The sequence below is a fragment of the Enhydra lutris genome, unplaced genomic scaffold, assembly GCF_002288905.1.
Source record: "Enhydra lutris kenyoni isolate GAN:26980312 unplaced genomic scaffold, ASM228890v2 scaffoldscaffold7, whole genome shotgun sequence".
In the NCBI taxonomy this organism is placed as follows: Eukaryota; Metazoa; Chordata; class Mammalia; order Carnivora; family Mustelidae; genus Enhydra; species Enhydra lutris.
In genome coordinates, this window is record NW_019154091.1 from 8,837,183 (window position 1) to 8,859,750 (window position 22,568).

The following is a 22,568-nucleotide window of genomic DNA, read 5'->3' on the forward strand; positions in this document are numbered from 1 at the left end:
GGATCAACCCCACATGGGGCTCCCTGCTCAGCGGGAAGCTTGATTCTCCCTCTCCCTGCCACTCCCCTGCATGTGCTCTCTCTCTGTGAAATAAATAAATAAAATCTTAAAAAAAAAAAAAAAAGGAAACATGCCCATATATATCTTATGTTCTATAAATGAGGCTTGTGCTCCTTCTTGGATGGAAGTTTTAGTATTAGAATGAGGTAAAGGTAATTGTTCGTCACTCCACACACGGTCCAACTGTGTAAGTACAAACTGAGAGTTAAATTCAAACCAGTCTGGGTGATCTGGGCTGTACGGAATTGTTTGTCCAGGCAGTCCATACTGCTTGAGGGGTAGTTTTAGTTTATATCATGGGATGTTATGCCCTTCAGTTCTTTTGCCTAACCTAAAAGATAAGCTTGAAAGAAGAACTTAAGGAATAATGTGGGACAAAAGTCAGTAGGTAGAAGCAGGTGAGTAGTGAAGGTCTTAGGGTCTAGCTGGTGACAATATTAGGAAATTATTACTAATTCTATTAAATAATTATATGGGGAGTTAGCATTTTTTTAAAAAAGAGAACATACTGATCTGTTAGAGATGTATAAGAAAGTACTTACAGGTGAAATTAGGTAATGTCTGGGATCTTAGACTCTGAAAGAGTCTAAGAAAAAAGGTTGGGGTGGAAAAGGAACAGATCATTTTGGCAAAATGTTAACACCTGCTCAAGCTGAAGCTGGGTACACGGAACTTTCACTGTATTATTCTTTCTTTTTATGTATAATTTTAAAAGTCCATTGTTAGTTTTAAAAAGTTAGATGCCAGTTAAAAGATCTGTATGCTGAAAACTATAGAACATTGAAAGAAATTGAAGCACAAAGAAATAGAAAAACATTCCATGCTCATGGATTGGAAGAACAAATATTGTTAAATCTCTATACTACCCAAAGCAATCAACTCATTCAATGCAAAATTGATCAAAATAACACTAGCATTTCTCACAGAATTAGAACAAATAATCCTAAAATTTGTCTGGAACCGGAAAGGACCCCAAAGAGCCAAAGTAATGTTGAAAAAGCAAAGCAAAGCGGGAGGCATCATAATCTTAGGCTTCAAGCTCTATTACAAAGCTGTAATCATCGATACAGTATGGTACTGACACAAAAACAGACACACAGATCAATGGAACAGAATAGAGAACCCAGAAATGGACCCACACTATATGGTCAACTAATCTTCAACAAAGGAGGAAAGAATATCGAATGAGGGGGGAAAAAAAGCCTTTTCAACAAATGGTATTGGGAACACTGGACAGCGAAATGCAGAAAAATGAAACTGGACCACTTTCTTACCCCATACACAAAAATAAACTCAAAATGAATGAAAGACTTAATTGTAAGACAGGAAACCATAAAATCCTAGGGGAGAAAATTGGCGGCAACCTCTCTGACCTTGGCCATAGCAACTTCTTACTTGATACGTCTCTGGAGGCAAGGGAAAAAGCAAAAATGAACTATTGGGACCTCATCAAGATAAAAAGCTTCTGCACAGTGAAGGAAACAGTAAAGGAAACAATTAACAAAACTAAAAGGCAATCAACAGAATGGGAGAAGATATTTGCAAATGACCTAGTGGACAAAGGGAGTATCCAGAATCTATAAAGAACCAATCAAACTCGACATCTAAGAAATACATAGTCTCGTTAAGAAATGGGCAGAAGACATGAACAGACATTTCTCTAGAGAAGACATACAAACGGCTAAGAGACAGATTGAAAAAAAAAAAAAAAGGAACATGACTCAACATCAGGGAAATACAAATCAAAACCATAATGAGATACCATCTCATACTGGCCAGAATGGCTTAAATTAACAACTCAGGAAACAACAGGTATTAGTGAGGATGCAGAGGAAGAGAAACCCTTTTGCACTGCTGCTGGGAATGCAAGCTGGTGCAGCCACTCTGGAAAACAGCATGGAGATTCCTCAAAAAGTTAAATACGGAACTACCCTATGACCCAGCAATTGCACTACTAGGTATTTATCCAAAGGATACAAAAATGCTCATCCAAAGGAGCACATGCACTCCAATGTTTATAGCAGTGCTATCAACAACAGCCAAATTATGGAAAGAGCCCAACTGTCCATTGACTGATGAACGGATAAACGAAATATGGTGTATATATACGATGGAATATTACTTGGCCATCAAAAAGAATGAAATCTTGTCATTTGCAGTGACATGGATAGAACTAGAAGGTATTATGCTAAGGAAAATTGGTCAGTCAGAGAAGGACAAATACCCTAAGATTTCACTCATATGTGGAATTTAAGAAATAAAACAGGTGAACGAACATAGGGGAAGGGAAGGAGAAATAAAGTAAGAAAAAACAGAGGGAGGCAAACCATTAGTCACTTTTAATTACAGAAAACAAAGGGAAGGTTGCTGGTGGTGTAGTGGGTAGGGGGATGGACTAAATTCATCATGGGCATTAAGGAAGGCATTTGTGATGAGCACTGCATGTTATAGGTAAGTGGTTAATCACTAAATTTTACTCCTGAAACCAATAAAACACTATATGTTAACTTACTTGAATTTAAACAAATAGATAAATAAATAATCAGATGTCAAGTTTTCCTAGAATCTGGTATAAATGATTTAAGAAAGTAACATGCAAAAAAATGTAAAATTGAGAAAATTCAACTTTTTCTTTTAATGTGGGGAAAAGATAAGCTTATTAAATTTTAGAACAGAACATCTGTGTCTTTTCAAACTTCCATATAATGGTAGTAGAGCTTCTAATATCTACTGAAAGAGAATATAACAAAAAGCAAATGTTAATTTAGTTATATCTTTAAATAAAACCACACCAGCACCAACTAACATACTATAACACATGCACATAATACTCTATGTATTCATAAAAAGTGTTCATATACTATTGCACTGGCAATTTTTCTGCAACAATGACCAGGTCACTCAATACTACCACCAAGTATAACAAATGTCAAAGATATCCTCTAGCAATAAGATTTGAAGTTACCAGTCTCAGTGGAGATACAAATAAATGAATAATTACCTTTCAATGTCAATCATTCATATTCACTTTCCACTGACTAATGAAAAATTTGGGGAATAAGCAAGGCTCAATTACGTGACTTTTAGACCATGTTTTAAAAACAGAATTAAGACAGTTAAAAACAAAAAACCAAAACCAAAACCAAACAGTATGTTCCTACAGAGCAGAAGTCCTCAAAGTAGATTTTGCCCCCATCCTCCAACTTCAAGGTCTTAAGATATTTTTGGTTGTTAGAACTGAGGAGGGGAGGAATGGTACTGGCATAGAGTGGGCAGAGGTTAGGGATGCTATGTAACATCCTACAATGCACAGGAGAAACCCCACTCCTTTTCAGCTTAAACTGTCAATAGTGCTGAGGTTGAAAAACCTTGTTTTAGAGCATAAGGAATCAGACTGAAAATTTTCACAAGAAATAAGTAGCCCAGCAGCTCTTCTCCTTACTTTTTATTCTGGGAGAATGATAGATTAAAAAGGCAAAAACGAAAATGGGAAATTAGCTATTTTTCCATGATTTGTAATCTAAACCTCAACAGGCATTCTAAGAGTGAAATGAGTTATCTTCAAAATAACTGCATCCAAATTTATACATTAAAATTTTAACCAGGGGTGCCTGGGTGGCTCAGTGGGTTAAGCCTCTGCCTTCAGCTCAGGTCATGATCCCAGGGTTCTGGGATCGAGTCCCGCATCGGGCTCTCTGCTCAGCAGGGAGACTGCTTCCCCTGCTCTCTCTCTGCCTGCCTCTCTGCCTACTCGTGATCTCTCTCTGTCATATAAATAAATAAAACCTTAAAAAAAAATTTTTTTGAACCAGCCATCAAAAGTGATTTCCTTTGGTTACAGGCACATCCCTGTCAGTGCTACAGGCTCACTACCAAGCACCTGCATCAGGCTAAGGATCAGCCCACAGAACTGTAGATGCTCTTTTCACACTACCTCTGATGCACCCTCTGGACTCTCTCCTTCTCTTTCCCAGAAGGAGCGGTTCGCAGAGCTGTACACTCTTAGAAAAGCACTTTGTAGTCTACAGTAACTATTGGTCAAATTCTGATTCTGGTTTCTTACCAACTATCTGCTCTGTCTTCTAGGTGCCATTGACTGAGTGCAAACAGCATTCCACTGGAAAAATCACTTAGCTAGAAAAGGGGAAACACATGGCAATCATCACTTGCTCACTTATCATTAATCAAATATTTATTGAGTACCTACTATATGTCTGGTACTAAATTACAGGAATTTTCTGCCATTAAGTTCTCACTGGGAATAGTCAAGAAAAAGTTATAAACTTTTTTTCATAGCTATAAAAGGAAATTAAGTTCAACTGCCGAACCTTGCAGCTTTTCTTTTTTAGTGTTTTGCTATTTTTAAATAAAAATTTAAAAAAAAAAGATAAAAAGTACCTTCATCCTACCCTTCACCTCTACCTCCCTCTCCCAAAAAATAACCAACATTCATTAGTTTGTAAATACCTTCTCTCCAAATTTGGTTAGTACCCATTTATGCTTGAAAGTGGCTGGCAAGGGAGGGGGCCAAGATGACTTGTACCTAGATTTCTGGTTTGGACAATTAGGTGATGCTATTTACTTAAATATAAAATAGCGGGAGAACAAAATTCTGAAGAGAGCCTGTGATATACTCAAAGATGAATAACTTAGACCTAAAATGTCTGGAGATCAGGAAATTGCCCAAGTTTGAATGCACAGATCTGAGCTTTTAGCAAACAGGTATGGTGGCAAACCCACAGGGTAATGTACAGGTATAGAATCATAAAGAGATGATAAGATGAGCTAGAGATAATACAGAGAAGATAAGAGGGCCCTCAGAGAGGCCAATATTTTAGAAAAGCATATAGCCAAAGCTGGAAAATAGTAAGAGTAAGAGTAAAGACAGTTAACATTTCTTGGGTTGCTTATATGGCAGGCCTTAAGGATGTTTTATAATACCTTATTTACTCCTAACAGCAAACTTCTAAAGACAAATTATTACTACTCCTCCAACTTTAGAAGGAAATTAGGGCATACAGAAATTAAATAACTTGTCTAAGATCACCCAGCAAGAATATAAAGGTAGCTGATGTTGAGTCCAAAGCCTACACCCTTAATAACACAAAATTCTCTTTGAGGAAAAAGGGTATTTAGAAGGAAGAACCAAGTCTTTTCTTGTCTTTTTTTTTCTTTTTTTTTTTTTCTTTTTAAAATTAAGCTCCATGCCTAATGTGGGGCTTGAACTCATGACCCTGAAATCAAGAGTTGCATGCTCTACCACTGAGCCAGCCAGGTGCCCCTTATTGTTTTAAAATACTTGTTTTAATATTCAGGTATGGAAAGCCAACAGGTCAAGAAATGACTGCCATGTCAGATTTTATATTCTGTAAAGTCCAAAATGCTGGTCCTGCATGATATAATTATTAATTCAGTCATATTTTTTTTTTCCTCTCTTCAGGTTGTCCTCATCTCAAATTATTCCCCTTTCATTGGTGGACTTCGGTTTCATAGAACTATGGTCACTTGAATCTGGAAACACATACCTGGGTTTCCCCCCCTTCTGTGAATATATCTTGGGAGAGTGGCAACTCCAAATCGTCATAGAATTGTTCGTATGATCTCCGGGTTCCATGATTTTTCTGTTTACTCATCCTTAAAGAGAGTTCTGTTTTTATTAGCCAAGAGTTAATAAAGTAACAATTGGGAATAATTCAGGCAGAAACCAAAGGAAAATTTTCAAGTATAAAGGCAAAGAAAAATAATCAACAGGTAACAGATTACCAATTTAGAAATCTAGTCACCAAGGGTGACAGAGTCGATATGATCAAGTTCACACAAACACAATTAAGCAAGTATTCCAGCGCTGCAGTTTCCCACAGGCTTTGGGGGCCATAAGTAGTGGGAGTCTGGAAATTGTCCTTGACCTGCTCTATCAGCCCATTTCTTAGGTTACAGCAGTGTTTACCTCCGGTCTGGAGATGTCAGTACTAAGCGGCTAATTCTGTTTGATAATACTGAGATGCTTTTTCTCACAAGAGAATGGTCAGTATCACATCTGTTTGGTTGATTCTCTCTCTACTAATTTCTCCCCAAACAACAGCAACAACTAGCACCATTTACTGGGTATCTACACTGTGCCAGGCACATTTCTAAGCATTTGTACGTACTAACTCATTTCATTTTGGAATAACTTTATGAAGCAGAGCTCATTTAAGATAAGAGAAAAATAAGACATATAGAGACCAAGTAACTTGGCCATGGTCACAGAAATAGTAAATGATAGAGCCAGGATTTGAAAATACAAGTGACCAATAGAGCCAAAGCTGTTATTTATTCACTATAAACAATGTAGAATTAATTCATTAACTCAGTCGAATATAGTACTTTGCACAGTTTTTTTTTTTTTTACCAGAAACTGGACTTGTTAATTTTAAAATTATCTAACAGATGAAGTTAGAAAATTCAATACATCATAACTCTCCTGATAATATTTATTTTCAATCTCTCCTCTTCAGATGAGCTATAATTCATATGTATTTACCTCAGATTACACAACCTTAAAACTGGCTGCAAAGAATCTTGGGACTATAAAAACAATACTACTTGATTCTTACAAATTACTTTCAAGTCCAGCTCACTGTTTTTTTTTTGTTTTTTTTTTTAAGATTTTATTTATTTATTTGACAGAGAGAGAGATCACAAGTAGGCAGAGAGGCAGGCAGAGAGAGGGGGGAAGCACGCTCCCTGCTGCCAGCTCACTGGGTTTTTAAAACAACTCTTAAGAGGCGCCTGGGTGGCTCAGTGGGTTAAGCCTCTGCCTTCGGCTCAGGTCATGATCTCAGGGTCGTGGGATCAAGCCCCATATCGGGCTCTCTGCTCGGCAGGGGGCCTGCTTCCCTCTCTCTCTGTTTGTCTCTCTGCCTACTTGTAATCTCCCTCTCTCTGTCAAATAAATAAAATCTTAAAAAAAAAAACCCTCTTATGACACTAGAAAGAAAATATGGCCAACATACGGCAACACTGATTCCTTTAATTTACATTAAGACTGTATAATCCAATAAGAAAATACTAAAAACTGAAAATATGGGCGAAGGATAGAAAGAGGCAGTTCAAAGAAAAAAAATACAAATGGAAGAATACAAACAAAAACATATTAGACTTTATCCTTGATAGAAGAAGTGCAAATTCAAACAAATATACAGTTTTAATCTGGTAGTTGGCAACAGTTAAATTTGATCATGTTTAGTGTTGGCAAGGGTATGAGGAAAAAGATACTTCATACACTATAAGTGGGAGTATATCTATAAAAATATAAATATATCCATTGACCTAGCAATTCTACTAGCTATCTATTTTATGGATATAATTATAAAAGAATGCTTAAATGTACATATAAGAATACTGACTACTATAGCCATTGAAGAACCCCATTTACATTATTAAAAAGTCAAAGGATACATTCCTATGGTATTATGCATATATTTGCATATATATATATGTATATATATGTATATATATATATATGAATAAACCACACTCTAAATGATCTGGAATAAAACTGGTTACAGTGATCAGTGATTACTTCTGGGAAGAAAAGAGGAACAGGGGAAGAAAAGGAGGATTAAGGGACAGCTAATGCTTTCCCTGTATTATTTGACTTTTTTATAATAAGAAGATATTCATGTGTTATTTGTGTGGAAAAAGGTGCCTAGCATAAGGCCTGATTTAAAAGGTGCTGAACTGTTAGTTTAGCAAATGACTAGAATGATTCTGTTCTTTCCTGTATCAAAATTAATGATCTAGTCAACTATTACACAGTTTCATTACTTAAAATATCAGTACTACATCAAAGCCATACTATTAGGCCTGATAAAATGCTAACTATTGTCAGATGTCATTTGATCTCTGCAACTCTATATTAAACACAAGAAGCAATAGGAAAAGGCAGTTAGCTACTAATAGAAGGCGGCAGGAGGAAGGAGGCACTGGCACAAAGACATGAAATTATATAATGGAAAAGTGACTTTGTTAATGAACACCTCTACTTATAATAAACCTGTGCTTACCTAGAAGCCTTTGTTTCCATTCCCTTGTTAAAAGAATTCATCAAATTACTTATGGGTAACTTTTCTTTAAAAATTTGTATCCATTTTTTATTTCTTCAGAAGAGAAAGTACTATAATGTTAAGTTAAATATTTTTATAAGTTTCTGCCATGCCAAAGGAATCTCTAAAAGATCTTTTATTCAAAACAAAATCTTTAAGGAAAAGGTATCTGTAATTAAGGGCATTGGATGGAGAATATTAGCCTGGAAATGATTATTAGCAATTAAAAATATTTTGATTCTTTTATCTTTGAATATAATTTAAAGCTATAGGTCTAAATGTAATTATCACATACAGAACAGCAATTTCCTGGGAAAATCTGATGAAAAAGGAGGAACTCCTGTTGCCAATTGCTGATTCCCTTATTTCTTCTAGGCTAACTGCAGAACACCACACAAGATATGCTGATGAGGAAGACTGTCATTACCAAATTACACAAGGTAGCTATTTTTTCTATTTTTAATGAAGACTCTTTTAGTTTTAAAGAGCTAAAACTGTCATAATTAACAAACCCTACAAAATAAATTTCCCCATTACTATTAATTATATTGCCAATATACTGAATTTCTACAGACTTCTCACTTATCTTTAAATCAGTATGCAATCAGAAAGTATAATTTGAAAATAACAACTCACTGCCTCCCCCACCCCCAATCTTAAACCTTGGACAGATAATATCATAAAAAAGTACCTTGCAAGATTAACTATGAAATAACAGGGAATACTTTTTGGAGTTGTCACATTTCAACATAACTTCTAAGTTACTACACCCAAAGCCTTGAATCCAAGCATTAATTTAATTGTTCCTCAATACGAACAAAGCAAAATCTAATCACAGAAATCAAGAAGATTAAGTAAGCAAAAAGCATCCATAAAAATTGGTCCTACTTATTAAATAAACTACTACTCACGGGCAGCATAATTTAATTTCTCCAGTTGACCTAGATGAAAAATTTAGTGCCTTTTGCCCATATTCTTTTGATCCATACACTTCTTTCTTTGATGGTTCCCACTTGTTTCTCCAGAAGAGCTACACTACAAAATGGCCACTGAACTGGAGGGTGTGTCTTCATCATTACTAAGCATTTTCCTATCAGAAGCAGCTCTTTGAAAAAACCTCAACAAAATTTCTTCATTGCCACTCAGTATTACTCAGTGACTGCAGAAGTAATAGAAAAAATAGGGTTTTTGAAATGCCTTTAAAAGATATTACTTAAAACTTGTCTTTAAAATATTTTTACACTAGCAGCAGGTAAAACATATAAAATTTTCCCGGCTGCAGGCTTCTAAAATTTTCCAATCAAAATGCATCCTATTCAATTAATCTTACATGAAATGTTACACACAACAAAAAGTTTTAAAAAGAGTAACTACATTTTTTTCTACACAAAAGCACAAGTGTACTTCAGAATAGTATCTAATCCAAGACAAAACATAACCATAAAAAGTAAGCTGAAGAGATGCAAAGGGAGAAAACTGACTTCCACAGCTCACATGATCAACTGAATATAAAAAGTCACAGTAACTTGGTCTTAACTAAGGAAAAGGAAGACAGCAATGGTTGGTTGAGCGCTCTCTAGTTCTGACACTACCCTTTTATCATCCAATATCTGGTTAATCAACTGTCATATAATGGGCCACTTACTGAATGCAGGGCAGAAGTAAAGGGAGGAAGTAAAACTCAATTTTAACTACTTCAGAAAAAAAAAATTAGAACCAGGTCAAACACTGGCAATATGTTGTTGTGAGAAGAGCATGCAATAGACATTAACATGAGGTCTGGAAATTACTAGATCATGTCCAACCTTATTCTCCTTTCTCCTCATCCCAAATGATAATAATAAAAAGAGTGGAGAAAGATTTTGTGGTTCTTTTAAGAGATAAAGGAGAGATTTTACTTCAAAATGATGCATTCTGTCCTTTCATCAGAAGGGGATTAATCAGCAGAATCCCAACTTTGGGAACTTAGGCAACAATGGTACAGACCGGGGCACCTGGGTGGCTCAGTGGTTTAAGCCTCTGCCTTCAGCTCGGGTCATGATCTCAGGGTCCTGGGATCGAGCCCTACATCGGGCTCTCTGCTCAGTGGGGAGCCTGCTTCGTCCTCTCTCTCTCTCTGCCTGCCTCTCTGCCTACTTGTGATCTCTGTGTGTCAAATAAATCAAATCTTTAAAAAAAAAACCAAAAAACAAAACAAAACAAAAAAAAAAAACAATGGTACAGACCCAGGAAAACTAAAATTAAGTAAGGGTTTCTGATCTAAAAAAGGACTGGAAATGGGCAGAATTTCTTCCTGTATTTCTTAATTAATGGAAGACTGTAAAGGCTCTCATTTATTCAACTTATGAGATTTGAGAAAAATTTAATACTGAAGCATGATCTGGTTAACCCCTTTATAATAAATAGGAAAAATTTTAGAAAAAAAAATCAAATGATTCATTCAAGATATCCTTGCTAATTAATGTCATTCTCCTGACTACTAGTCTAGTCCTCTTTCCCCAACGCTTTTTTTTTTTTTAAAGATTTTATTTATTTATTTGACACAGAGAGAGATCACAAGTAGGCAGAGAAGCAGGCAGAGAAAGAGGGGGGAAGCAGGATCCCTGCCGAGCAGAGAGCCCGATGCGGGGCTCGATCCCAGGACCCTGGGATCATGACCTGAGCCGATGGCAGAGGCTTAACCCACTGAGCCACCCAGGCGCCCCTCCCCAACGCTTTTAAAAAATGAAAGCCTTTGGGGCATCTGGCTGGCTCAGTTGGAAGAAAATACAACTCTTGATTTCGGGTTGTGAGTTCAAGCCCCACACCAGGTATAGAGATTAAATTCAAAACTTAAAAAAAAAAAAAAAAAAAGAAAGCCTTTAATATAATTATACCAAGACAACCATAAAAATAAGCACTGTGTATCATAACTTGAGATAAAGAAAGTTGCATAAATGCAACATATGTAAGTAAAAAAGAGAGAGACCTACTTACTACCTTTTGGAATGTTTATATATTTTTAAAAAATGTTAAAGTCTTTTTCTTTTTGCCCCAAATCTTTTTGTTTAATTGGTTTTATTTTATTTTTTATATTTTTTATTTATTTTTATTTATTTATTTTTTTAAGATTTTATTTATTTATTCGACAGAGATCACAAGTGGGCAGAGAGGCAGGCAGAGAGAGAGGGAGCAGGCTCCCCACTGAGCAGAGAGCCCAACATGGGGCTCCATCCCAGGACCCTGGGATCATGACCTGAGCCGAAGGCAGGGGCTTTAACCACTGAGCCACCCAGGTGCCCCTTATTTTATTTTTTTAAATGTTAAAATCCTTATTAGAGCTCTGAGGCTATGTGAAGAAGCCAAAATGGAAGAAACAACATGACCCATACAGAAAAAAATCAAAGACTTATTCCCCAGGAATAATTTTTATAATTCATGTTAAACAAACTTACTATTGTACATCTGGTAATAACCTAGCTTTGGCCTTACTGGTTAATCTTTTATGTCAATAGGGTTCTAATTTAATAACTCCATTAATAAGTATTCTTTCTACTACAGATAAAAGCATGAATTTTGCTATGACTCCAATCTATTCAGTAGCATGGTATTTTATATAATGCAACTGTGGATAGTTTTATGTACTACAGAAAACTGAAGATACATTTTAAGTGAAAATAAAATGATATAATACCTTAAATTTTATAATTATTCCAGAAAGCAACTCCATTATCAAAATAGCAAATACCATCAAAATATATATTCACAGAAAAAAAAAACAATTTACTTCCACTAGTCAAATCAATAATGCCAGGAGAAAAGAATCCACAAATGATACTTACAAAAAATGCCTTAACTTTTTTAGAGATGTATAACAACCTTTAAAAATATAAAGCATACTGGAATTAAAATTTTTAAAAATAAAAAATAAAACAATAAAAATATATTAAAATAATATAAAGATAGGAGAATCTCTCAAGAGAGGATTTTTTTTTTTTAAGAGAGAGAAAGAGAGAGAGAGCAAACACAAGTGAAGGGCAGGGAGAAAGCCCTAAGCAGGTTCCAGGCTCAGCACAGAGCCCAAAGCAGGGCTAAATCCCACAACTCTGAGATCATAACCTGAACAGAAATCAAGAGCTGGACGCTCAACCAAGCTACCCGCGGGGGCCCTGAGTAAGAGAGGATTTTTTAAATTTACTTTTAAATGTGCAAGACTGTGTGAGAGCCATCTCACATTTATCTGGTTGATTTAGTGTGGGGATTGGGACAGGGGAGCTAAACCTGAACATAGTCCCAACAAAGAGTTAACATTTAATACTTTACTAAGAAGTATGAAGGAGGGAAAGAGATCCATATAAGAGGGGCAAAATTTAGCTACAGAGAGTGAGGTTACTACGGACAGGAATGTGAAAGAATAAAGGGTCCCTTCAGGCCAACTCTGTAGCCCTTTAGGGAATTACAAAAAAATGGTTTAGAGGCACTACAAATAATGCAAAGAGGTAGAAATACTTGTCCTTCAGATAAAAAGTTATTTTCAGGTACTCCTCCCTCTGGGAGTGGAAGGATTCAAAATAGGATGAATGACTCAAAGTTTCTGCAATTAATTTATAATGAAAAGATATGAAAGCTACGAAGGGGCAACATGAGAACTTTTTAATACCTGCCTAAGGTCAATAGAGATTTCCTACTCTCAAAACATCTTAAAGGTAACATTATGGAATAAAATGATGATAAAATAAAATAAAATAAAATGATATTTCAGTATTTATTTGTTTAGTACCCATGTTAGATATGCTGTTCCTAATTTTCTAAACTTTGTTCAGCCTTCAAGGTCCGAGTCTGAGGTTACACTGTCCTTTTCACTGGAGCCCCTTGGGGTAGTTGGGCTCCAAGATAATTAAATTAACTTTGAACATATATATATGGAATCTAGCGCTGATAAAATGAAGGCAGTCAGATTCTCAGGCAAGGACTGGGACCCAGACCTGGGAATCTCACTCTTCCTTTCCTTTCTTAATTCCTCTACAACACCATCTTTCAGTGTACCCCTAGCTCACCCAGACTATCACAACTCAAATGTGACCTCTGGACCAAAATTATAAGAAAAGATAGTAGGTTGATTAATACTCCAGGAAACTGATATTAAGTTGATATCAAATCAAGACACTTAAAAGAGTTTTAAGCAGGGAAAGAATGTATTTGGAATATTTTCCAAAACTATGGTTGACTTAAAATGTTAAATTTTAATGTTAAGGTAGCATATGACATTTTGAGTAAGTCTTAAGACATAAATGAGTCTGATTTCTGACTCTGAAAGTCATTATAATAACAGTATTAAAACAAATACACCAAATATATCCAGTCAAATTTTCTTAGGGAAAGAGACGTTAGGTCCTATGATGGTTATGATAAACTAAGTTTGTTCAACCTCCATTCTATCTTCCTTCTTTATAGCGTGCCTCTTATGTTAAAGAGACAGGAAAGCTAAAGGTAAGATTTCCCAAATTATTTTGCAGCTCGAGTGCTAGATATAAACTGGGCTTTTTCTTTTCCTCTTCCTTCCTTCACTTTTTTCCTTTCTTCTCTCCTCCTTCCCTCCCTTCCTCCCGATATGCTACCGGCTTTCTGGTCATGCAGAGGCAATTATAGTAGAGGCAGTGGATAGATTCTGAGTTACAGTCCCACTGCACCAGCTTTGTGGGTTACTGAGAGGCAGATGTGGTGATGGTCTCCTGATTCTTACGTTGTTGCTTATGATTGTGATCATGTGTTCTCAGATTCAGCTTGATAGATATTGGGTTCCTCATCTTCCACTACCCTCCCAGGCTGATGTCCCAACATCCCCTGGCTTGTCTTCAGCAAGAATCCTATTAGGTCAGCTTAACCAAAACCCCTCAAACCCCAGGGTCTCCTCGTAGAAACGAAATTCCCACTTGCCGGTGCTGTATTTGCAACTGAGCCTGGTTCTACACTAAGGTCTCTTTTCTCCTATTGTGATAGTTGGGATTAAAATCTGTTTTTACTGCTTAAATACTATCTAGCTCTGGTTTTTAATAGTATCTCCCATGTATACATGAGGTATACATGTTAACAAACTTGTTTTTTTTTCTTGTTAATATATCTTTTAGTACCAGGGGTCTTAGTCAAGAACTCACAAGGGCAGAAGGAAAATTATTTTTGTTCCCTGCATTCCCTGTTTGTAAAATCATTTCTAGAACACAGAGATGAGAAACTGACTCATTTAAAGGTGAGCAGTAAAAGAATTCATGGATTAAAAGATTCAGTATTGTAAAACCAGGTGAGTCTCTCCAAATCAACCTATAGATTCAAAGCAATCCCAGTCAGAATCTCAGTAGGTTCTTTTTCAACTGAAACTGACAGGCTGTTTCTAAAATTCATTTGGAAATGCAAAGGATCAAAAATAGACAAAGCAACCCTGAAGGAAAATAAAGCTGAAAGGTTTTTCCTACCAGACACTAAAACCCATTATAAAGTTATAGTGATTAAAATAATGTATTATGGCACAAGAATGGTCAAACTGACCAATGGAAAAGAGAGTATCCAGAAATAAAGCCACACATTCAAGGTATCCCCATCTATTACAAAAGCAACACGGTAGGTAGTTCAGTGGGAGAAAGAATCACCTGCTGAGTAAATACAAGTTAATGGGACACCCATTCAGGGAAAAAAAAATAATGTTGATCTTTATTTGATCTTCACTTGATCTTTACTTGACCATATAAAAATCAGTTCAGATGGATGACAGATCTAAAGGCAAAAGGTAAAATGAAGCTTTTAGAAAAAGTATCTGTCTAACCTTAAAGTAGGCAAATATTTCTTTAAAAGCACTAACCACAAAAAGAAAAAGGTTTAATTGGATTATAAGAGTTAAGAGCTTCTGTTCATTAGAAGACACTATTAAGGGGTGCCTGGGTGGCTCACTGGGTTAAAGGCTCTGCCTTCGGCTGGGGTCATGATCTCAGGGTCCTGGGATCAAGCTCAACAGGGAGCCTGGTTCCCTTCCTCTCTCTCTGTGGGTCTCTGTCTACTTGTGATCTCTGTCTATCAAATAAAATCTTAAAAAAAAAAAAAAAAAGACACTATTAAGAGAGTGCCACATATATTCTGAGATATTTGAGGTATATATATCCAAAGACTCGCATCCAATATATGTAAAGAACTCCTTCAAATCAGTAAGAGATAGCCCAATTGAAAAATATGCAAAAAACATAAATTGGCTTTACAAAAGTGGATTTTACAATGGATGGGCTCATTAGCATACAAAAAGACTCTCAATTTCTTTATCAGGAAAATGCAAATTAAAGGCAAGAGGACAGACCAGAAGGCTAACAAGAAAGACTAATATTAGCAAGTGTTGGTAAGGATGTAGTGCAACCAGACGGCTTATATACTGCTGGTAGAGGAGTATAAACTGGTACAGATGGGTTGGAATAGTATTTGACAAAATCTACAAAAGGTGAATATGTGCCTCTCCTATGACTCAGTAATTTTACTTCTAAGATATACTCAACAGAAACACGTTCAACAAAACGTATATTCTAAGCAGCACTATTCATAATAGTCCCAAATGGGAAACTACCCAAACCATGAACCGTAGAACAGGTTGAAAAGTTGTCATACATTCACAGGCAATACTATGGAGAAATAAAAAATGCTCTCATGATAATACAGATGAACCTAACAAAACCAGAGAGCAAAAAAAGTCAGCCAAAAAAAGAGCATATACAAATGGAATTGCACAGTGGAGACAAAACTAAGTTAGTTATTACAAGTCCGAATAATGATTTTCTCTGAGGTGGGCAGGACTGACAAAGGAAATAAGAGGTAAGTAGCTTCTGGTGTGCTCGGTGATGTCGTTTCTTGATTTGGCTATTGATTACATGGGTGTATTCAACATGTTAAAATTTGTCAATCTGCACATTTATGATTTGTACATTTTTCTTATGAATATTATCCCTTAATAAAGATCATATGATAAAAAGCAAATAAACAGCAAACTGGAAATGATTTTCTACAAGTGTAATAAGGTTAAGTAACACATGAAGAACTCATGCAAATCAATTTTTTTTGTTTTTGCAAGTCAATAAAGAAATATTTTATTTATTTGTTTGAGAGAGAGGGAGAGAGAAAGAGAGAGCAAGTGAGCGAATGAGCAGGGGGAAGAAAGGAGAACCTGAAGCAGACGGTGCACTGAGCTGGAAATGGGGCTCGACCCATAACTGCAAGATCATGATCCCAGCTAAAACCAAGAGTTAGATGCTTAACTGATTGAGCCATCCACGTGCCCCTACAAATTAATTTTTAAGAAGCTGGCATCCAGGGGTGCCTGGATGGTTCAGTTGCTTACGTGTTGGGACTCTTGATCTGGGCTCAGGTCATGATCTCAGGGTGGTAAACTGAGCTCTCTTGGCTTCAGGCTTCAGGCTCCACACTGGCAGCGGAGCTTGCCTAAGATTCTCTGTCTCTTCCTCTGCATCGTGCCCCCAATCTCACCAAAGAAAAAAATTAAAAAAAAAAAAAAAAAAGAAGAAGCTAGCGTCTAAGAGGAAAATGAACAAAATACACAAAAAGAACATGCAAAGAAAGAAATAAAAATGGTTCCAATAAATCCACAAAATATGAATTAGAACAATGGAATGATATTTTCCCCTGCCAAATTAGCAAAGATTAAAAGAAACTAAAAAAGCCATTGCTGAGAATTTGGTGAAATTGATATTCTTATTCCTAATGGAAATGTAAGTTAGTATAACCTTTTTGTATGAGTCTTTAAAAAACTGTCATATCCTTTCGACCCACTAGTTTCACTTCTAGAAATTATTCTAAGGAAAAATCAGAGCTGCAGTTAAAGATGGAATCATATCAGTGTTATTACAATGGTATTTTGAAACAATATAACTGTCCATAATGGAAATATGGTTATATTAAAATACACACACATGCTGGAATATTATGTTATCAATAATGTTTTCAAAGAGTAATGAAAAAAGACTCATGAAAATTTTAAATGAAAAATACATACAAAATTCTACATGCTATGATACCTTTTGCTTTAAAAAATATCACACGCTAAACATACACTTGCTTTAAAAAAAGTCTGTAAGAACACATAATATTACAATGTTAATGGCAGCCATCATTGATTGGTAGGATAAAGGATGATTTTAATTTAATGGTTTATTTTCTACAATGAAATGTGTTTTTTTGAGCATTACTATTATATTCAGAAATCTAAGAAAAAATAGGGTTAAAAACAAAACAAAACATCGGCCTGGCTTTCTTTACCCTAGAAATCTGAGCAACCTAGATTTTTGTCTCCTTCAGCTCCCACCTTCAATATGTAACTGTTTCCTTGATTTTACCTGTAATTCTAAGAATTACCTGTCCAAGCCATCATTCCATTATTTCTTCTCACATTTCCAAAATTCAGACACTTGTCTTCCCAAATGAGCTCCTCGAATCCAGACTCTTCATTTTGGTAAAATGACTTTTTTTGGTAAAACGACTTCATCTTCCACTACTTCTACATTCTAGCCACATCAAACCACTTTATATAGCGACCTTCCACGCTCATGCCTCTGAAAAAATCCACGCCAGGTACCTTCACAACCTCCTAACCTTGGCATGCTCAGTTCTCTCTCCCGGGAATGCATTTTCTCCATTCGTCCTAATCCGATTCATAGTTGATGTACCTCCGCTATCATTCTCTGGGTGTAGCTTCTCTGAGACCACACGAACAGAGTGCCGTTTCCACATCAATCCTCCAGTAACAATTAATACATATTTCAACATTTATCATTCTGCACTCTTTACTGGCTAGCTTTCCCAGTGTATGGAATAAGCCATTTCTTTTTAAAAATTCCTTAAAATCTCGTTGGATGAGTGAACATAAAGCATACATATATGCAATATATCTACACTGCGTGTGAGCTTTCACCTGTATCGGATAGATAAACGGCAATAAAACACTCGCCTGCTTTTTTTTCTTTTTCTCTTCCTCCCATTCAAGATGGCAGAGAACGTCTTAAAATAGTCCCACACAAAAGCACTCACATCCAGAGCCTCGAGTCAGAGGAACTGGCTACACCTAGCGCAACAGCAAAGGACAAAAGAATTGAACCTAGATGTTGAGATGGCTCGGTCCTAATCACTCTCAGTAGGTCCCCCGTACAGATTTTCAAACGTGTTAGAAAACTGGCACCTGCTGCCTTCATTACGAGGACCACGCCTCGATCGTGAACAGTGACCTAAGCCACTTCTGGATAATGACCCAAAAAATCGAGGATGAAAAAGGGGGAGGCTAAGCTGTACTGAGGAGTATCCAAAATGCACAATTGGGCCCCGCCCCACCCGGGCGCAGTAGCCCTGCGGCATATCCATCTCCCGGGAAGGAACAGGCAGGGCTCCGGTCCACCGGCCTAGCAACCAGGGCCCCAGCTGAGAATTCTGGGCGGGCCTGAGGCGGAGATTGCCGCGGCGAGGGTGCCCGGGGCTACACCTGTCAGGAGGCGACCAACACTAGGCCCCGAAATCGCCGAGGTTCGGTGACCCAGGCTGGTAAGAGCGTCACTCGATCCCTTCTCCCGGGATCGGCCCTTCGCCTTCCTCCTTGACCTTCTCAAACAAAGGCAATCCACACCCACCGCCATTTTCCCCTTACCTCAAAAACCACCTCTTCGTCAAACTCTGGTGTCATCCTTCTCCGCCATGCCACCCGCCTCAGCACGATGGGAAATGAAGGCGGGAGAACAGGCAGCACCCCGGCTTCTGCTACAGAACGGGCCCTTCTGTTCAGAAAACTACAATTCCCAGAATGCCTCGCAGCTCACGCCCCCTTTTCAGGACCATTTATTGGAACAGAGCATGAGCGTGTGGGCGGGAGGAGTCGGAGCGGGCGGAAGCTCGAGCCCACTGATTGGAGGAGCCTGGAGCTTTTGTCCGCCTTTTACGGCCGCGACTAGCAGGGGGCGCCTGAAGCACTGATTTTGTTTTTTTTTTTGGAGCTGGAGAGGAGCACGCGCCGGCGGAGCCGCGGAGAGCCTTGCTCGTGCCCGCGCCTGGCCGTCCTCTCAGAGCTCGGCTGGGTGGCGCTCGTGCCCGCCCGCCCGCCCGCCGCCTGCGGCTCGCGCCCGGGAGCGCCGCCGGGTCCCTGAAGCCGGTCGCGTCCTTTGTGCGGCGCTCGGGTTGCGCGGCTGGGCAGCGGGACGGAATGCGGGCGCTGCGGAGGCTTTTCTCTTCTGCTCAAACTCTCGAAACAATGGACTGTAAGAGGAGCATGGACTGAGGGGGGCGAGCGGGGAAGCGAGCTGCACGGGGAATCATGACTTCTGCCGCGGGTAAGTGACGGCGCTCACGCTGCCGCTGCAAAGTTTGGAGGGAGCGCTGCTAGTCTTGGGCTCTGGAGCAACTTTCTCCTCACGGGTGGGTTAACGGTGTTCCCCCTACCTTTCCCGAGGGCTGTGCAAATGCGGAGCGGACGGCTTGTGCCTCCGGATTTTCTCGTCCTTTCCTGCGGAGAGGGGCTGGTTGGAAATCGTGTGTCTCTTGGGACCTCCCTTTAAACGGACACCCGTGTTGGGAGCTCATTGCGCCAGGTGAATCACGGAATGTGAGGAGGGGGACATTTGCTCGTCCCTCCTAAAGTTTGGGGGATTTCGCATTTGCGTGTGAAAGTAGTTTAGGTTCCCATGTTAAGAAATCAGTTATTCTAGGAAAGGCAGTGTTCCCGGACGGTTGAACTTATCCACTATGCTGAGTCGCTTTGAACCTAGTCTCTACTGGAAACCCTGACCTTTACTAGCTGGAGAACTTTAGACAGTGTGACTCCAGCCCTGGTGGTTTTTCCTCTGTTATCTGAGAAGCAGAGGAGTAGAATTGTCGATGGCAATTTTTTGCTCCTCTTCACCCAGTTTTTATGGATTTTTTTCTCTTTCTACCTGGTTAGTGTAAACGAACCCTTATTTTCTGTCTGCCTTCCATAGTCCTTTCTCGACCTCCAAATGACAAAGCCTGTAATTTACCTTTGTGTGGAGTTTGAGCAATTCTCGACGGTTGTATTTCTAAACAATCTTAAGAAACAGTTCTTATTTTCCGAAAATAATTAGTAAAGTCATTGCAGATTACTATTAAAATCACTTTATAAAACCATAGGTTAATTTTTAAACCGGAACTTAGTAATATATTGAGTATTGTGGGTTTTTTCTATGTGTTTTTTGGCCATGTTGAAAGAAAAACACTTTCATTAGAAATTTTATAGTAAAACGATGTAAGTCTTCCCCTCAAACTTACTTCTAGAATCAGCACTTAAGCACAATTAAACTTTCTTTGCTTTTCTTGGCATTTGTTTTAAATTCCTGCAACTTGAAGCTGTCAAACAGCACTCTAAATGTTCTGATTTGTATTATTTCTAAAACAGATATATTGGAGCGTTGGGTTGCTAGATGTAATCACATTACAACTAACAAGGCGAGAAGTTAGCTAAGGAATAAGAAAGCAAGGAATGAAGTATTTCGGAAGATGTTGTGGATGTTTCCTTTATAATGTTACATGTATGTAGAGGAGATATGTTATCATATACTACGGAAGTTAAACTCTCTTTTCCTTACTAAGGGGAGACTTTCTACTTACTTGAGGTGAACTATTTTCATCTTAAATTTCTGTGCCTCACCATTCAGTTTTTCTTTATTACTGACCCAATCCAGTTAATTAAAATTTTAAGTGGTCGGATATTTAAAAATCTTTCCAGCCATTTTAGCTTTCCCCTCCTTCCAAGTGTCAAACACATTTAAAATATTCATACCTTAAATGTATCATTTTCAATTCTAGCTCTAACAGTTTATAATGAACAGGTACAGGAACATTTAAGTTGACATTTAGATGTGTGAATCTGATCTAGGGTTCGGTCTGGAAGTTTATGATGCTTTCATTTGACTTACCGTAGAATAATGCAAGCTATTTTTATATTTTATCAACTTTACAATTAAAGAAATCCACAGACATTTTTGTGGTGTTTAAAAGAGGAACACTTCCTGTTAGCTGAGTTAGTTGGTTTTTAGCCTGGCTTGCTGAGAAGCATTAACTACCTTTTTGTTCACCCATCTGTTGAGAGATTTTTTATAATTCTTTCTCATGTCTAAATGGAGAATATGGAGGAAAACTGGGGTTTTATTTCCATTCTTTTCTTACAAAATTATGTGGTCATCATTCTTACAAGCTCTTTATGATGCTTTTTTGGTACAATAATAAAATTCTTTAAAACTTTAGGAATATTATTTGCAATTGGGGGAGGGGATGTTTGTTTATGTTGAATCTAATCTGTGGTATTTGGGATGGTTGGCTTAATTTTAAAAAATAAGATAGATAATAAAAAAATAAAAAAATAAAAGAAATGTTGTAGAACATCTTGCGTTACATATATCCTGAAGGAGAGCTTGCTTTTTCTGCATCTGTGAATGAGTAGGCCCATAATAGAGATTTTTAAACTATTCTAGTCAGTTTGTGAAAAAGGAAAGAGATCATCAGTGTATATTTTATATCCTTTAAAACAGATACAGCCTCATTAATGCCTGTGTTTTGCCTTTTGGCTGATCCAGTAGCTAGGAAAGTGTGTATGTGAACCATAGCCATCTGTGTGTAACAGATGACGAGTATGTTTGTAATAGTAAAATGGTACCGGTGCTTTACTTTCTTACCTTATTTTCCCCTGGAGCCAAACAGCTGTGTAAATAAAAAGATTTGCTGCTTTGCTCTACAGCTTTTGGGTCTAAATGTTGATACAGTATTAAAATCCAAAGGTGCTGGGTGCATTTCCAAACATCATGCACTTATTTCAAGAGTGACAGAAACAGGCTGTAATATAATGGCTTTTTATTTTTTGAGTTGTGTTTCTTTCAAAATAGAGCCACTAAATACTACTACTACTACGACTACTACTACTAAGAAAGGATTTTGATATTGCTGTACCAGTGACTTAAACACTTGCTCTTACTAATAATTAAAAACTTACTCAGTAATCCTACTGAAGCTGATTCCTGCTAACTTTTCAAAATATTGTTCTACATTTAAATGGATACTGGTTTTTTTTAGAAAGAAATTTCCTGTTACTGAGGCATATTAAAGGGTATGTATATGTGGCAGCTTTGTCTATTCCCAGGCCCTGTTTTCAGCATTGAGAATAGAGCGATGTATTAAAATGCCTCTTCTCCTGGAGCTTGCCTTCTAGTGGTGAAGACTGACAAAATTATTCTGAAGAAAAATCACATGGAGAAAAGGGACTAAAGAATATAAGGATTCTCCTGAAGCAAGGATCACATAAGTTATAATCTCAGAATCATATAGGATTTAGGGATCTGTTCCACATCCTCATCTACAAGGAAACTGAGGCAACCAGATCTTTGAGTTATGTTATCTGCTACCTCCAATACA

General features: G+C 37.5%; 2 protein-coding genes across 5 annotated transcripts in view; one reads left to right on the forward strand and one right to left on the reverse strand.

Moving 5' to 3' along the window:
• LOC111142058 (vezatin, adherens junctions transmembrane protein) overlaps positions 1-18,867 on the reverse strand; it is a 68,649-nt gene extending 49,782 nt beyond the window's left edge. For 3 of the 4 annotated variants that reach the window (XM_022494998.1, XM_022494996.1, XM_022495001.1), the window contains exon 1: positions 18,805-18,864. In XM_022494998.1, coding sequence (XP_022350706.1) covers positions 18,805-18,840 — 36 coding nt within the window. In that variant the 5' untranslated portion in view covers positions 18,841-18,864. Of the gene's footprint in view, positions 1-18,804 lie in introns of all 4 variants that reach the window. The other variant, XM_022494997.1, reaches the window with a different exon arrangement.
• Positions 18,868-19,298: 431 nt separating this feature from the next.
• The window catches only part of LOC111142154 (FYVE, RhoGEF and PH domain containing 6), a 113,164-nt gene continuing 109,894 nt past the window's right edge, over positions 19,299-22,568 (forward strand). The window contains exon 1 of the mRNA XM_022495143.1: positions 19,299-19,480. Within this exon, the coding sequence (XP_022350851.1) occupies positions 19,465-19,480 (16 nt within the window). The 5' untranslated portion in view covers positions 19,299-19,464. The remainder of the gene's footprint in view (positions 19,481-22,568) is intronic.